This window comes from Elephantulus edwardii, unplaced genomic scaffold (genome assembly GCF_000299155.1).
Source record: "Elephantulus edwardii isolate Elephantulus edwardi_28Jun2011 unplaced genomic scaffold, EleEdw1.0 scaffold00221, whole genome shotgun sequence".
Classification (NCBI taxonomy): Eukaryota; Metazoa; Chordata; class Mammalia; order Macroscelidea; family Macroscelididae; genus Elephantulus; species Elephantulus edwardii.
In genome coordinates this window covers 2,812,519-2,828,991 of record NW_006399971.1, presented here as the reverse complement: position 1 = coordinate 2,828,991, position 16,473 = coordinate 2,812,519, and the positions used below count along the sequence as shown (strand labels likewise).

Genomic DNA, 16,473 nt, shown 5'->3' with positions numbered 1-16,473 from the left:
TCCTGTTATTGAACAGTCATTACCTGTGATTAAGCCCGTTGTTTCAGCTGCTGTGATAACCCTTGTTAGGAGTCATATACTCAATTGCTGACCCTCTACTTTACCAAGCATAGTTAAACATACCATGGACCACCAAGAGCATAAGTAGATCTGTCTAGAAGAAGGTGGAACCATGTTTTTCTTTGGAGGCTAGGATTTTGAAGCTCTAACATACTTTGGGCACGTGGCCAGGAGGGACTAGTCCTTAGGGAAGAATATTATGCTTCGAAGGGAGGAGGGACAGTGCAGGAGAGGGAGACCTGGGATGAGATGGATTGATAGAGTAACTGGGGCAATGGGAGTAGATGTGTATGAGTCAGCAAGACCGGCTCAGGACAGGGCAGGGTTCAGAGCTATTGCACATAGGGTCACTATGAGTCACAGACAACTCGAAGGCACATAACAAAACAATACCCCTCTCCAGTGTCTGGTGCATCCTGATAATGTGAAAAATATATGAGACAAAGCTTCACTATCCTTGCTTCTAAGAAACATTCTGGTAGTACTTTCTTCGAGATTGCTTTGGAAACCTTATTGGGCAGTTTCTATTCTGTTCTAGAAAGTTACTCTGAAGAAACCCTGCTCTATGGCAAAGAGTTTGGGTGGTGGTTCTTTTTTTTTTTTAAATGACTAATAATGTTGCTTATCTTTTTATGTGCATATTGGTCATTTTTATATTTTTGGCGAGTTTTCTGTTCAAGTTCTTGTCCTATTTTTAAATTGGGTTTTTTGTTTTTTCTTGTTGAGTTAGAAGAGTTCCTTAAATATTATTTATTTATTGCATTGAAACAGATGAGGGAGATAACTATTTAAAAGGGATATAGGATTAGATATTATTGTCATGACAGGAGTCCAGAATGAAGGTAGCATAGTGGAGTGGACTTGAAGGAAGGAATTTAATAACAATGAAGGATTTTTTTTGTTTTACTTTTCAAAAAGAAAAGTGAATTGTGGGGGGTAGGGATGGGCAGGGAGAAAAGTGCAACAATGAATGAATGGAAATCCAAAGTCTCTGTAAACTTTCATTAAAATAAAATTAAAAAAGGGAAGAGTTCTTTATTTAGTCAGGATATTAAACTTGCCAGATATGTAGGTTTCAGATATTTTCTCCAGAATATTAGTTGTCTTTTTAGCTTGTTAATATACTCTGCTGGAGAAATTTGGGTTTTGTTGTTCTTTTACTTTTTTTTTTAAATTTTATTAGTGTGTGTGTGTGTGTGTGTGTGTGTGTGTGTGTGTGTACCATCAAATCAGCTCTGACTGGTACAGGAGGAGATTGTTCCTCCCTCTCCAGCAGAGCATCTGGTGGATGGTGGATTTGAATTGCACAGCCTTGGGATTGCAGTGCAGCTTCATGCCAGTAGGTCACCAGAGCTCGCCTGTTATTATACTTTTATTTTGGTGTTGTATCTAAGACTCCATTGTCAAATACAAGATCTTTATGTTTTCTTTTAAGAGTTTTATGTTTTAATTCTTATATTTAGAGTGTTGGCTCATTTAATTTAATTTTCATATACAGTGTGAGCTACAGGACCTACTTTATTCCTCTGCAGGTAGAAATTCACGTTTTCCAACAATTGATTTTTTTTTAACTATTGAGGTTTGAGAGTTAGAAATATATATATATATATATATATATACACATACACACAATAACTGTATTGTTGTTGTTGATGATTGCTGTCGAGTCGCGCATGACTCATAGTGACCCTTTAAACAAAAGGCCTGAAACCTTTCTATAACTATCATCATTTATCAAATTTCATAGTTTCCAGAGCATGTTATGTTGTTTAAGAAGTGGATGCCACTCCTGTTTACAAATTAACTCTGTGTGTTTGTGTATATATGTAAAGAACATCTGTGCATATATATGTATATGCACACAAATAATATGCAATATTTATATTATATATATAGAGAGAGACAGAGTCTATCCACAAGTCTCTTTTTACAGTCACTTTGATATATGAATCTTAGTTTCTGGTTTGCCACTTTAAGCTGAATTTTTATAGTTCACAGAAGATTGACCTATTAGTTTTTCTGTAACAACTCTAGAAGAGATAATTTTGAAACCTCCCCATCTCCAGTTGAAACAAGTAGGCATAAACTGTGCCTACCACAAAACAAGCTAATGAGAAGCCTATAGTGAAATAATCTTGTGATAGTTTGCAATAATGTGTAAATCTTTTCCCTAAAGATTTTTTTCTTGTAGTCCTTTAAAATGTGGTTATGCAGGGCCTCCCTTCCTTTCATAAAAATTTTGTACTTCTGAAATGTCTTAGCATTGTTTGTGTTTTTCTTAAGTCCAGCATTTCATCAAATTAAATTTCTTACTTATGGTCACATACTATTATATAAAAAAATTTGAAGCATTGTTAAGTGAAATGTGTGTGTGCACATGCGCGCACGCACACACACACACACACACACACACACACACACACACACACACACACATGCATGGAAGTAAAATACACAATTTCAGTAAGAGTGCCTATATGTTCTGTTTGTTTTTTAAGGAATCTAACAACTGTCCCAGCTCTTTGGAAAAACTGTATGACACTACATCATGAGTGACAGTAAATGTGATAGTCAGTTTTACAGTGTGCAAGTGGCCGACTCAACGTTCACTGTCCTAAAACGCTACCAACAGTTGAAACCAATTGGCTCTGGAGCTCAAGGAATTGTTTGGTAAGTTTGATCTGTTTTAATTATTTGGATCGACTCTTTGGTGCTCTTAAAAGTAAAACCAGACCATCAGAATTTAAAAACACTCATGATGAAAATACTCTTTTATTTGTTGTTCATTAATAAGCTAAATTAAATCAACCTCTTTCTCTAGTTGTAGGTAGTCAGATTGTAGGCTATAAACTAAATTCTTAGAATGCTGCAAAGATGTACATAGGTAGCAATTTTTTTGTTTCTGTTTTGTTTTGGGGTTTTCTTTTTCCATTCTTCTTGTCATTATTATGTCAGAGTATTAGGTATGACAGAGAGTTGTAACAGAAGTTTGTAGTTTTATTCATTTCTTCATCATGGCCACCTTTTCCCCCCTCCCCCTTTTATTCCCAGTCACTCCTGTTCATTTCCAGGCTCCATCCTTGCAGTGCCTTGTCATTCTTTGGCAAGATGAGGCCAGTCAGTCTCATTCTCACCCCATGGATTAACCAGGAAGGGATGCTGTGTGAGGGGTTGGGCTGGCCGCCTCCTCTTTGGTGTCTCACTTCAACTATGTGTCCAGGCAAGAACATCAGAATCATTAGTCTGACCCTGAACTTAGTCTCTTGCATGGTAAGACAGTCAGCGGCTGCAACATCACTGGCCAGCTAAAGGTAAAGTTTTTCACATGTTTTATAGACTACAGTTATCAGCACTTCCAAAAAATTTCATTCCCTGTTTTCTCAGAAAAACATTTTTTGGGGAAAGTTGGGACGTCAATAAAAAGATTATCTTTACTTCTGAAAGCAACTGTGATGTAGCTCCTACTCCAGTAATAGCAAGAAAAAGGGAGTTCTTTTGCATGTTCTGATGGGGCATTTATGTTCTCCTCTAGAGGTGTGAAACTTTGTCTTTATCAGTTATTTGTACTGACCTTCCACTATAGATAAATGTGACCAGGGAAATTGGTTGCTTTCTTTTAGTGTAGGTTGTTGCCAGCCCTAGCAGCCTAGAGAGGTTTTCAGTCCAGTGCTTTCCAGAATATGTGTGGAAAGACAAGTGGCTGTTTGGAAGGACTAGCCTTCCATCCACACTGTGCCTAAAATAGAGGCGATTTTAACTTTCTAATGGTAACCTGTTTTGTTATCAGATATATCAAGAGAAGTTTTAAAGTAAGCAAATGGCTCAAAATTAGAATTTTTTTGGCATTAATAAAAGGCTCTTGAAAAGAAAACATTCTTTTGATTTATAGTCTACTAATTATTTGAAAAGATAATAATTTGGGATGATTAATCTCAAGGACATTTAATGTGATAATTACATTATGAAGCTGACTAGAAACTAGTAAGTAATTCTGAAACAGAAAGCTTTTTAAAGGGTGAACATTTAAGATTAATTATTTCATTATAGCATTGTAACTAATAGTAAGAGCACATACTTATTTGATATCCAACTTGCTTTATTGCTTTTAATCTTTATTTTACTTAGCATTATATTTTACTTTATTGTCCACTTAACAGTGTGTCCTGGAGTTATTTGACTATCTGACTGTAAAGAACTTTGTTCCTATTTTGGATGTATGGAATACACTGTGTGGCTTATTTAAGGACTTTTTTTTAAGATAAATGTTTAATAATAAAATGATTCCTTATAGATGTATTTTTTTCCACTTGAAAAGTCTGGTTTTGAAATTAGAAATTGTAATGTGCCATTATATACCCAAAAGGGCTCTGATGGCAGAGTTGTTAAAACACCTACTAACTGAAAAGTTGAATGGGCATGTCAACCCACCAACTCTGTCACAAGAAATGGATGTGGCAGTCATCTTCTGTAAAAATTTAGAGTTTGGAAAACTGATGGGACAGTTCTGCAAAGTCATTAAGTGCTGCTCTGAGTTGAAATTGACTTGACAACTGTAGGTAGGCTCAAACACCAGACCTCCTCAGGTAATTGTTGTCATGAGCCGTTGAGTTGGAACTGACTCATAGCTGACCCTCCAGCCAGTTTCAGAGGCAGTAAATCACATGGAAGAAGATTACCCATCTTTCTCCCTTGGAGCAGCTGGTAGATTTGAACCACATGCCTTTAGGTTGACAACACAACTCCTTACCCACTAGGACATCAGAGCTCTCTTCCTCAGGTAATAGTAAAAATTATAGAACAGAAAAGCTCTTTTATTAAAAAAAGTCATGATTTTTTTAATAGCTTAAGTTTTCCATAGCAGGATCTTAATAATCTCATCTAATTCAGTATTTTCTTCACTTACCCAAATTTATGATAATTTTTTTATTATTATTTGTAGGAGCAGCTTTCATCTTACAGATTAAAAGGTAGAAGTGTATTGAGGCTAAGATCTGTTTTTCATAGCTTGATTTTTTTTTTATTATAAGGAAAGATGGAAAAATTAGGTTTTGGTGTTTTCTATTCAAGAAAGTTGGGTTTTTTTTGTTTTTTTTTTAACCTATAGAAGAATAATTAGGTTGAAGGAAAACTTCCTAATGGCCTCGTTGACAGCTGATAACTTACTTTTTTGATCATTGAAGTCATTAATTCATCTAGCTTTGCAACTCAGATTAGCTCTGCGTGGCCTTGTCCATAAGGAGTTGCATTGGTAACTCAAAGGTGGTGCCTCTCTGGTGGTTCCCATCCAGCAGCGACTCTGTAGGAAAGACACAGGCAAACTTCTCCTAGGTAATTTAGCCTCCAAAAATTTGCTGGAGTGTCAAATATGAATTGATTTAAATTTAACAGCAAAGAGAGTTGAGTTTTGTAGCCAAAACAAAGAAAACCTGTTAGATCAAGAACACTTTTAAAAAATATTTGTACAGTTTTGAAAATTATTCTTAGACTTCTAGAATGTTTCATCTTTTGACAGGCAATTACCATCATATGAGCTAGGTCTAGATGGTTGTAAATCTTTTGTTGACAATTTTTTTGTTGCTTTGTTGCTTTAGTGCTATTTCCTTTCAGTTAGCAAAGTGGGAATGCTCCTTGCCTTCTATATACATTTTCTGAAACTTTTGCAACATGCTATCACAAATATGCTGGCTTAAGAAAAACAATCATTCAAGCAGGGTTATCATTGCTGATGTCAGATAAATCCTGGCTGAGAGTGAAGAATACCAGAAAGATGTCTATTTATTCTTTATTGACTACGAAAAGGCATTTGACTGTAGATCATAACAAGTTATGGCTAATTTTGAGAAGAAGGAGAATCCAGAACAAATAACTGTGCTTATGTAAAACCTGTACTTAAACCAGGAGGCTATTGTGCAAACAGAGCAAGGGAACATTGCATTGTTTAAAATTAGGAAGGGAGTGCATCAAGATTGTATTCTCTCTCCATACCTATTCAATATATGCTGAACAAATTATTTGAGAAGCTTGATTCTGTGAAGAGGAATGTGACATAAGGATTGGAAAGAGACTCATCAATAACCTGCATTATACAGATGACATAATCTTGCTTACTGGAAGTGAAGAGGAATTGAAACACTTGTTGCAGAGGATCAAGAACGCAGGCATCTATATGGATTGCATCTCTATGTCAAGAAGATAAAGATTCTTATCACTGGATCTGTAGGCAACATCATAATGGATGGAGAAGAGATTGAAACTGTCAACAACTTCATCTTAACTTGGATCCACAGTAATACCCTTGGTAAGCCATCAGGAAATCAGGAGACATATTGCCCTAGGAAAGTCTGAAGTTCGGGACCTTTTCAAATTATTGAAGAGTAATGATGTCAGTTTGAGGACTAAGGTGTATCAGATTCAGGCCATGTTCTTCCAGTCACCTGCTGTGCATCTGAGAGCTAGACAGTGAATAAAGATGGCAGAAGAAGAATTGATGCCTTTAAGCTGTGACGTTAGAGAAGAGTACTGAACATCCCATAGACTACCAAAAGAACAAACAGATTTATCTTAGAGAGGGGTGCATCCAGAGTGCTCTTTGGAGGCAAAGATGATGCAGCTTCATCTCACATACTTTGGGCATGTTACTCGGAGAGTCTGTATTCCTTGAAAAGGAACATGATGCTCAGGAAGGTTTAGCATCAGAGAAAGAGACAAAGACCCTTGACCAAGTGGATCGAAAGAGTAACTGCTGTAATGGGCTCTAGTGTAAGGATGGCATAGGATAGGAACAGGATTCAGATCTGTTGTTCACAGGATCTCTATGGGTTGTACTTGACTCTACAGCATGCATCAACAACAAGAAAAAGCAAAACCAAAATTATAGTTCACATGCTTGTAAAGGCCAGCAAGTCCCAAATCCATAGACTTTACATCAGGAGGGAGGTATGTGGGGAGGTTATAAGTCCCAACTCGTCAGCAAGAGGACATGGTCTCAGGCTCCTGGCATTGGATGCTTCCAGCTTCAGAGGTCTGTAAGTTCAAAGCTTATTGCTGGGAAACAAGGTCTCAGAAGGCTGCTTTTAGAGACTGACAAGTCCAAAGTTGTCAAACATAGCAGGTTCAAGTTTAGAGGCTTCAAGCCGGAGCATCAGATGCAGATAAAATAAAATCGTTTTAGTGTTTTGCCATACAGTCCAAACATAATCCCACACTTTTTTTTTTGACTGGTAAGTAATGTAATTAATTTCAGGTAATTTTGTTGTTGTTGTTGTTTTATTTTATTAATTTTAATGAACATTTACAGAGATTTTGGATTTCCATTCATTCATTGCTGCACTTTTCTCCCTGCCCAGCCCTTCCCTCCCTCCCCCCCCACCTTCCTCCTCCTCTTTGAAAAGCAAAAGAAAAGCTCCTTCTTTGGTATACAATCCCCCCGTACCCCTCCCATCGCCCCAAGTACACTCCACTATGCAACCTTAATTCTGGGCTCTTGTGATAACCATAATACCCTATCATATATCACTTTTAAATTTTTCTCTCCCTCATCTGTTTCAATGCAGTATACATAATTTATCCAGTTTTTCTCAGTCTTACCCCAACCCTGATGTCAGTCCCATTCTACAACAATGACACTATGCAGTATTTGTCCTTTTGTGACTGAGATACTTCACTCAGCATGATGTCCTCCAGGGTTACCCATTTTGAATAATATAGCATGAGTTCCTTGTTTTTCAATGCAGTGTAGTATTCCATTGTGTGAATATACCACAGCTTCTCTATCCATTCGTTTGTTGATGGGCACCTGGGTTGTTTCCAACTCCTTGCTATTGTGAACAAAGCCATGATAAACATGGGTGTGCATATATCTGCTTGGATGTTGGTAATCCCACACTTTTGAGAAGACTTGATCCTATCTTTACAAAATCAATTCTAACCCTACCTCAGTAACATCAACAAATTGAAAACTCATTGTGGTCAAGTATTTTCTGACTCCTAACTCTTTAGTGTGTTTCTGAGGCTGTAAATTATAATATGAGGAGACAACCCATCTTTCTCCCACACAATAGTTGATGATTTAGAATAGCCAAAGACGCATCCTTGTGTAGTTAGTAGTGCAACACCGTACATACCAAGCCACTGCTGCTCCCTTATTAACATCATGTTGTGTTGTTGTTTTATGCCCTTCAGTAGGCAATGACTCATAGCTGACTCTCTGTCAAGTTTTCAGAGGCTATCAGGACAGCAGCCGTAAATATGGATTGAAGTTCAACATCAACATAACAAAGATTCTCACCACTGGGCCAATTGGTAGTATCATGATAGATAGTGAAGAGACTGAGATTGTTAACAGCTTCAGTTTGCTTGGCTCCACAATCAACACTCTTGGTACCAGCAGCCAGGAAATTAAAAGACAAATTGCATTGGGAATATCTGCTGTCATATACCTCTCCAAAGTACTGAAGAGCAGTATGTCAGTCTGGAGACTAAGGTGTGCCTAATTCAGGCTTTACTTGCTATGCATCAGAAAGCTGGACAATGACTAGGAATGATAAAAGGAAAATTGATGCCTTTAAGCTGTGTGCTCAAAGAAGAATATTGAATATACCATGGACAGCTATGAGAACAAACAGTTTCATCATAGAGTGAAACCAGGCTGCTCCTTGGAGGCAAGGATTCTGTAGGTTCGCCTGACATACTTTTGGCATGTTGCAAGGTGAGACCAATCCTTACAGAGGGACGTCATGCTTGGGAGGGTGGAGGGACAGTGCAGGAGAGGAAGACCCTCAATGAGATGGATTGATTGACTGGGGTAATGGGGGTAGGTATGTCCGAGACAATAAGATTGGCACAGGACAGAGCAGAGTATAGGGCTGTTGTCACTATGAGTTGCAGGCAACCTGATGGCACATAACAGCAACTAACAACATAAATCATATGCAAGGAGATTGCCCTTCTTTTTCCCACAGAGCTGTTGGTGAATTTGAATAGCCTGCCATTGAGTTGGCAGTATAACTCCTTGCTCACGAGGCCGACAGAGCTCCTTGAGTCAAGTATACGAGGAGAATATGCAATGGGTGAATAATTATATCCATGAACAACATCAGAACTTGTGCCCAGTGACCATTACTGAATATTTTAATTAAAAATTCTGTAGAAGAATCAGGACTGGATGGGGAAAATGTACAATTTTAAGTTCTCATGGACTTAAAACGTTTTGGGACCATGGGAGGTCAGTGAAATTCTAATATTACTGCTCTGAGATAATCTTGAAACAACAAATAATCCTTAAAGTCTTCTTAAAGTGAGAGTTGTTTAGCTTAACTAGTAAAAAAAAATAGTCTGTCTTGAGTATTAATCCCTTTTAAGAACTGATTGAAAGAAGACATTTTCTTTTCAAGGTGAAGAGTTAATTGGGGGTAGGGGATAGGCAGGGAGAAAAGTGCAACAGTGAATGACTGGAAACCCTAAGTCTCTGTAAACTTTCATTTAAATTAATTTTTTTTTTTAAAAATGTAAAAAAAAAAAAAGCAATGTGACCAAAAAGTTAAAAAAAAAAAGAACTGATTGTATGAAATTAAATTGACACCTTCAAAATTTAACTAAGAAATTTCGAGGACAGTGAGCATTTTAGTGAGGGAGAACAGCTCAAAAAGTGAGAATTGGTGCACAGTTAAAAGAATATAATCAGTGTCACCAAGTTGCACATGTAGAAACTGTCAAATTGGTGTTCATTTTTCTGCCTGTATTTTTAGCGATCACAAAATAAAAAACAACAGAGGAAACAGATTCGTAGGGAAGAATTAGATCCAAATTGTAAAGTAACTGTGATGTTCAAAGTGAGCAATTTTGGTGGAGAAATGAAAATATCAAAGAAAAAAAATATCCACCTTTCCAACTGGAAGTTTTATAACTTAAAAATATAATAATTAAATTATTAAATTAACAGATGGGATTGACCGCTGTCTGATATAAATAAAGAAAATGTGTGATCTAGAAGATAGCTAGATGTTCTAGGTCTGAGAAAAGAAAAATATCCAGAATGAAATGTGGAAAGACAAAAGGGTAGAAAATACAGGAGAAAGCTCTATTCTTTTCTGTTGCTCATAATAACTTACAGTAAGCGTAGCAATTTAAAACAATGCTCATATTTTATAGGTTAAAAATCCGGGCAGGCATGCCTGTGGTTTCTGTTGAGGGTCATACAAAACAGAAATCAGAATTTTACCTGAGCTGGGCTCTAATTTTGAAGGTCTGGGAAAGAAATGTCCCATGATCATTAAGGCTTTTAGAAGAATCTAGTCACTTGAAGCTGTGAATCTGAGGTCCCTGTTTCCTTGACTTTCATTCAAATCAGTTCTTTTCTCCTAGTGGTTACCTGTTTTCTTTCTTATGTGACTCCCCTCCATTTTCAAGGCAACAAAGTCATATCCAGTCCTCACAGTTTCAGTCTTTCTGATTTTCCTCCTTTCCACTAGTCAGAAGACACATACCCTCTTTGTTTTTTAAAGGGCTCATGTTAGGTTAGGCCTACTTGAATAATCTTTAAAATTGGTTAACTCAGAAGAATTTTAAAAAACAACATATGATCAAGAGCAATGGTGATGAAGGAGGAAGCTCAGGCTGCTCTGAAGGACTTGGCAAAAAATAAGGCCCTGGAAATGATGGATTATCAATTGACATATTTCAACAAACAGATGCCACCCTGGATGTGCTAACCAGGTTGTGCCAAGAAATCTGCAGGACAACTGACTTGCCAGCTGACTGGAAGAGATCCATATTTATTCCTGTTCCAAAAAAATGTGACCTGACAGAGTGTAGAAATTATTGAACAATATCACTAATACCACACGCTAGCAAGATCCTGCTGAAGATTATCCAGAAACGGTTGAAACAACATTGACAGAGAGCTACCAGAAATACAAGCTGAGTTTAGAAGAGGTCGTGGTACCAAAGACATTACTGTCAATGTCACATGGATCTTGACAGAAAGCAAAGAGTACCAGAGGAGTGTCGACCTGTGTTTCATTGACTATGCAAAGGCATTTGACTGTGTGGATTACAACAAATTGTGACTAACCTTGAGGAGAATGGGAATCCCAGAACACTTAGTAGTGCTCATGCAAAACCTATGCTTGGACCAGGAAGCAGTTTTAAGAACAGAGCAAGGAAATACTGCATGGTTCAGAATCAAGAAAGGACTGTGTCAGGGATGCATCTTGTTTCCATACCTTTCCAGTATATATGCAGAACAGATCATCTAGGTGGCTGGACTCTATTAGAAGGAATGTGGCACCAGGATTGGAGGAAGACTCATCAACAACCTGCGTTATGCAACTTGCTTGCTGAAACTGAGGAGGACATGAAGCACTTGCTGCAGAAGGTTAAAGATTTTAGTCTTCAATATGGATTGAAGCTCAACATCAAGAAGACAAAGATTCTCACCACTGGGCCAGTTGGCAGCACCATGATAAATGGAGAAGAGATTGAGGTTAATAGTTACAGCTTTTTCAGCTCCACAGTCAACACTTTTGGCACCAGTAGTCAGGAAATCAAAAGACAAATTGCTTTAGGAAAATCTGCTGTCGGGGACCTTTCCAGAGTACTGAGAAGCAAAGATGTCAATCTAGAGACTAAGGTGCACCCAATACAGACCATGAGCTTTTACTTGCTGTGCATCAGATAGCTGGACAATGATTAAAGATGACATAAGAAAAATTGTTGCCTTTGAATTATGATGCTGGAGGAAAGTCTTGAATGTACCATGAACTGCCAAGAAAACAAATAGGTCTATCTTGGAGAGGGTGAAAGCAAGTTTCTCCTTGGAGGCTAGAATTTTGAAGCTCCCTCTCACATACTTTGGGCATGTGGTCAGGAAGGACACCTTCGAGACAGACATCATTCTCAGCAGGGTGGAGGGATAGTGCAGGAGAGGAGGACCCCAGATGAGATGAGTTGATACAGTAACTGGGGCATTGGGGATGGGTGTGTTAGAATCAGACTGGCTCAGGACTGGACAGACTTCATAGCTGCTGTACATAGGGTCACTGTGGGTTGCAGGTGACTCGACAGCACGTAAAAACAACAACACTTGAATAACCTAGCCATTGTTAACAGTGAGGTCAAGCATGTCAGATACCTAGAGGATGGCAGAGAATGAGGCATAGTTTAGATCTATTTTTCATAGGATCCCTATGAGTCAGAGTTGACTTGATGGCAGAATCAGTTAGTAATTTATTACAAGTTTATTACTTGTTTCTTTTCTTATCTTTATGGTAAGGGGTTTTATATCTAGTTTAGAGGAGTTTTTCCTAACCAAAAACCATGAAGAAAATCTATTATTTTTAAAGAACTTTATCATTTTGCCTTTCTGATTTGGAGCAAGTCAACTGAAATTAATTTTTGTGTATAAAGTGTTACCCATTATATGAAAAAATCAAGTAATTCTCTTTCTAGGTTATTTCCTCCATAGGTCCATTTGTCTCTCCTTGTACCATGACTACTATACCATCTTAACCACCACAATATTATAGAAGTCTTAAGATTAAGCAGACTAAATTCTTCTCCCTTCTCTTTCAAGTGGGTCTTAATCATTCTCAAACTTTAATTTTTCCAAGCATATTTTTAAATCAGCCTATTAATTTTCATACTAAAAATAGGGTTGAGATTCAATCTGTACACTGAGCAAATAATTGAAGAAGCTAGCCTCTGTGAAGAAGAATGAGGCATCAGGATTTTTTCATATAATTCCTTGAGACATGTAAAAGAGTGTTTAGAACAATATATTTTAAAGCCCAGACCAACCCCATATCTATCAACAGTGAAATAGATAGTTGTAGTTTTACAAAAGAATCTTAACTGTGACACAGAATGAATTTTAGTCACATACAATAATTTGAGAAGCTGAACTATTCTTCTTTGAAGAAGAATGGGGCCTGAGGATTGGAGAGAGACTCATCAACAACTTAGGTTGCTTAGGTACACAACCTTACTTTTGGCAAGTGAAGAAGACTTGAAGGACTTAACTGAAAAATATTAAAGACTATAGCTTTCAATATGGGTCATACCTCTACATTAAAAAACAATACAAAACACCTCACAACTAGACCAATAAAGCAGTATCCTGATAGATTGTGAAAAGATTGATGTTCTCAAGGATTTCACTTCACTTGAGTCTATGATCGACACTCATGGTAGTTGTAATCAAGAAATCAAAAGACATACTGCCTTGGGCAAATCTACTATTAACACGTTGCCGCACACTTTTAAATTGACGACCTTGCTTAGAAACACATTTTTTTTCGCTATAATCATCATTTGCAGCAATGTGTTAAGGACCTTGTTAAAATTATAAAGAGCAAGGATTTCAATTGATAGACTAAGGTGCAGCTTAACCAAGCCTACATATGCTTTATAAGCATATGAAAGTTAGGCAATAAATAAGGAAGACTGATGGCTTTGAATTGTGATGTTGCCAGAGTATTCTACCATGAACTAGCTAGCAAAAGTACAAACAAATCTGTTTTGGAGGAAGGGAAACCATGATGCTTCTTAGAGACAAGGGTCGTGAAACTTTATATCATATTCTGGGCATATTTTCAGGACATACCAGTCCTTGGAAAATGACATTATGCTTGGAAAAGTAGAGGATCAGCAAAAGAGACAGATTGACACAGTTACTGCAGCAGTGGGCTTGAGCCTGGCAGGAATTATGAGAATGGCACAGGACAGGACAGAGTTTGGATCCGTTGTTCATGTAGTTGCTATAAGTCCTAGTCAATTAAATTATACCCAGCAACAACATAACACAACAATATGGTGAATATTGCCAGAATGTTGAATGAAAGAAGCCACACAAAGACCTAAAAAAAAAAAACCACAAAAAACCCCCCCCAAAACAAAAAAAAAAAGCCCAGACTAAAAAACCCCCACCAAACTATGAAGGTGTTGAAGGCTATATGTTTAGCTATATATTCAGAGAAGTGATTATACTACAAGGCAGAGATGGTTATTATCTTTGAGGAGAATGCAAGAGGGATAGTGGTTGGTTAGGGAGGTAAGAATGTTGGGGATACTTATAGAAGCTGTTTGCTGTGGAACAGATCATTGATCTGAAATACAACAAAAGGAATATGTGTCAGATTGGCATAAGCCTTCTTATCAACAACCCTAACATTAGAAGTCAGTGGCACAATGCCTTTAAAAGTCTGAGAAAAAATTTATTTTTCACTTAGAAGATAAGCTATCAATCAATACAGAGGGCAGAGTAAGATAATTTATCTTCCATGCAGTTATTCTGAGGAAATTCCTTGAAGATATGCTCCAACAAGAAAGAGAAAAATGTATAGACCAAGAAAAGTCAGTGAATAGAAATCCCAATTGCCAGCTATGTAGCAGGCTTTAAAAACAGCACTACACACACACACACACACACACACACACACACACACACACACACACACACACACACACACACACGTCTTCAAGAATAAAATAGATTCCAAACAATGGGTAACCTAAGAAGCTGAAATGTACTAGTGATAGGCTAAAGAAAGTATATTTGTCTTCACTTAATAAAAAGAAAAAATTTACTAGAAACTTAGGAGGAAACCAAATTGTGTTGTAATTATTAAGACAAAAGGTTCTTGGGCAATTAGGGAATGACTATAAGAGAAGAGAATCCATTTGACTTTGGTGCTGGAAGTAATTTCACTTTCTTAATGAGTGTCACTAAGGGTCGTGTGATCTTTAGAAAATTCTGTGTATTCTTAGCTCTGAATTAATATTTACCTGTGCACAGGAATATACATTTACATACATAATTTATTTTCAACTTTTAGACACATCCTAAAGGAAAAAAAAACCCAAGCAATTTAGTTGTAGATACAGAATATTATAAAATGTGTACCATCAAACTTGACCATTTAAGCCAAAAGCTTGTAGGAAAAGAGAGAAGAGTATAGAGAGATGAAGGAAAACGGAATAGAATATAATATTCTTATTTTAGCATCCTAGAAAATAAAAAGATTCCTTTGAAAGTTGGTAGAGCAAGAAGTTTGTTATTTAAGGAAGTTTAAACATACTATTTAAAGTTACAGAAATAAGCAAGGAATCTTCTTCCATGTTATCTAGAGCCTCTGAAAACCCGCTGGAGGGCCAGTTATGAGTCGGTTCTGACTCAACAGTACATAACAACAGTTAATGTAGGCATAATGGGAGAAAGATGAGCAGTCTAGTGCAATTTGTAGCCTCAGTTATACCAGTGGAGGATTTGCGGTGAGTCCGTTTCAACTCAACAGTAACAAAAAAGAAGGAACATTAAGTATGAAAATCTGAGAGAATTTGCAGTTTCAAATAAGTGACTGAATCCCTCTGCTTTTATAATAGAAAGTAAGTAGAAAATATCTGAAGTTGATAAATGAAAAAATAGTGGTGTAAGTATATTATTGGACCCTAAGGAAATAAAACATAAGAAAGAAAACTAGAAATAATTGAAGGTAGTTGTTTGAAGATAGAACTGAGAGTGGAAAGACTGTATTCGGGTACTCATAATTTGGGCCACTTTGAACAAAAAATTTTGGGATCATAAAAAGTAAAATTAGTTATTTTCATTTCATTCTTGAGACTGGGGAGTATATGTAGGCACAGATGCACATGTTTATATGTATTAATTGAGTGTCTCACGAAGACTTATTTTAAGCATTTTTTAATTCCTACAAATGGAACATTTGCATGTAGACGTATGAATTTGTGTGTACATATGTGCATATAAAATAAATTGTAGAAAAAGTAATTCTGAGTAAGATATGAAGTTTCTGATAATTCTTAGCCAGACCTGTAGTCATCAGTCTTCAACTTAAAAAACAATGATTTCAATGAGGTTTTTTTTGGAAAATAATTACTAGAAGACTATATTTTTTATAAACAAACAGCATAAATAAATGAAAGTGATAGTAAGACTCAGTTTAGGCTCTTAGATGTGGCTTTTGACTCTTTAAGGGTAGCCAGTGGGTAATAGCACGGATAGAACTGGGTTAATACTGAAGCTCCACAGTGCAAGTTGGCTACCCAATTTTTCTTGTCTATTTTCTGGCAGGGGGTGGGGGAGAAAAAAAGGTCCTTAAATTTCAACTGGGAACTTGAGATGCTGGAAGCATAGCCTGTAAAATATTTTATTCTTACTATAATAATTTAAGAAGCTATTTTTAGTAGAATTTTATATATAGAAATTGCTTACGCTAGGGATTTTGTGTCTTAAGAGATTCTCCATGAGCTGAGATTTGTGGCTTCTGGATTGTAGGGTTTTGTTTTATTTTGTTTTAAGATTCTTTCTTCTGGGAAAAATATAATAAAAACTTAGATTTATGAGCTCACCTATTTCTTTTTTTTTATACTTAAAAATTACATTTCATTTAATTTGCA

At 36.7% G+C, this 16,473-nt stretch overlaps 1 protein-coding gene across 4 annotated transcripts in view; it reads left to right on the top strand.

Moving 5' to 3' along the window:
- The first annotated feature begins 2,567 nt into the window (after positions 1–2,567).
- The window catches only part of MAPK9 (mitogen-activated protein kinase 9), a 54,971-nt gene continuing 41,065 nt past the window's right edge, over positions 2,568–16,473 (top strand). For 3 of the 4 annotated variants that reach the window (XM_006898121.1, XM_006898122.1, XM_006898123.1), the window contains exon 1: positions 2,593–2,730. In XM_006898121.1, the coding sequence (XP_006898183.1) occupies positions 2,609–2,730 (122 nt within the window). In that variant the 5' untranslated portion in view covers positions 2,593–2,608. Of the gene's footprint in view, positions 2,731–16,473 lie in introns of all 4 variants that reach the window. The other variant, XM_006898124.1, reaches the window with a different exon arrangement.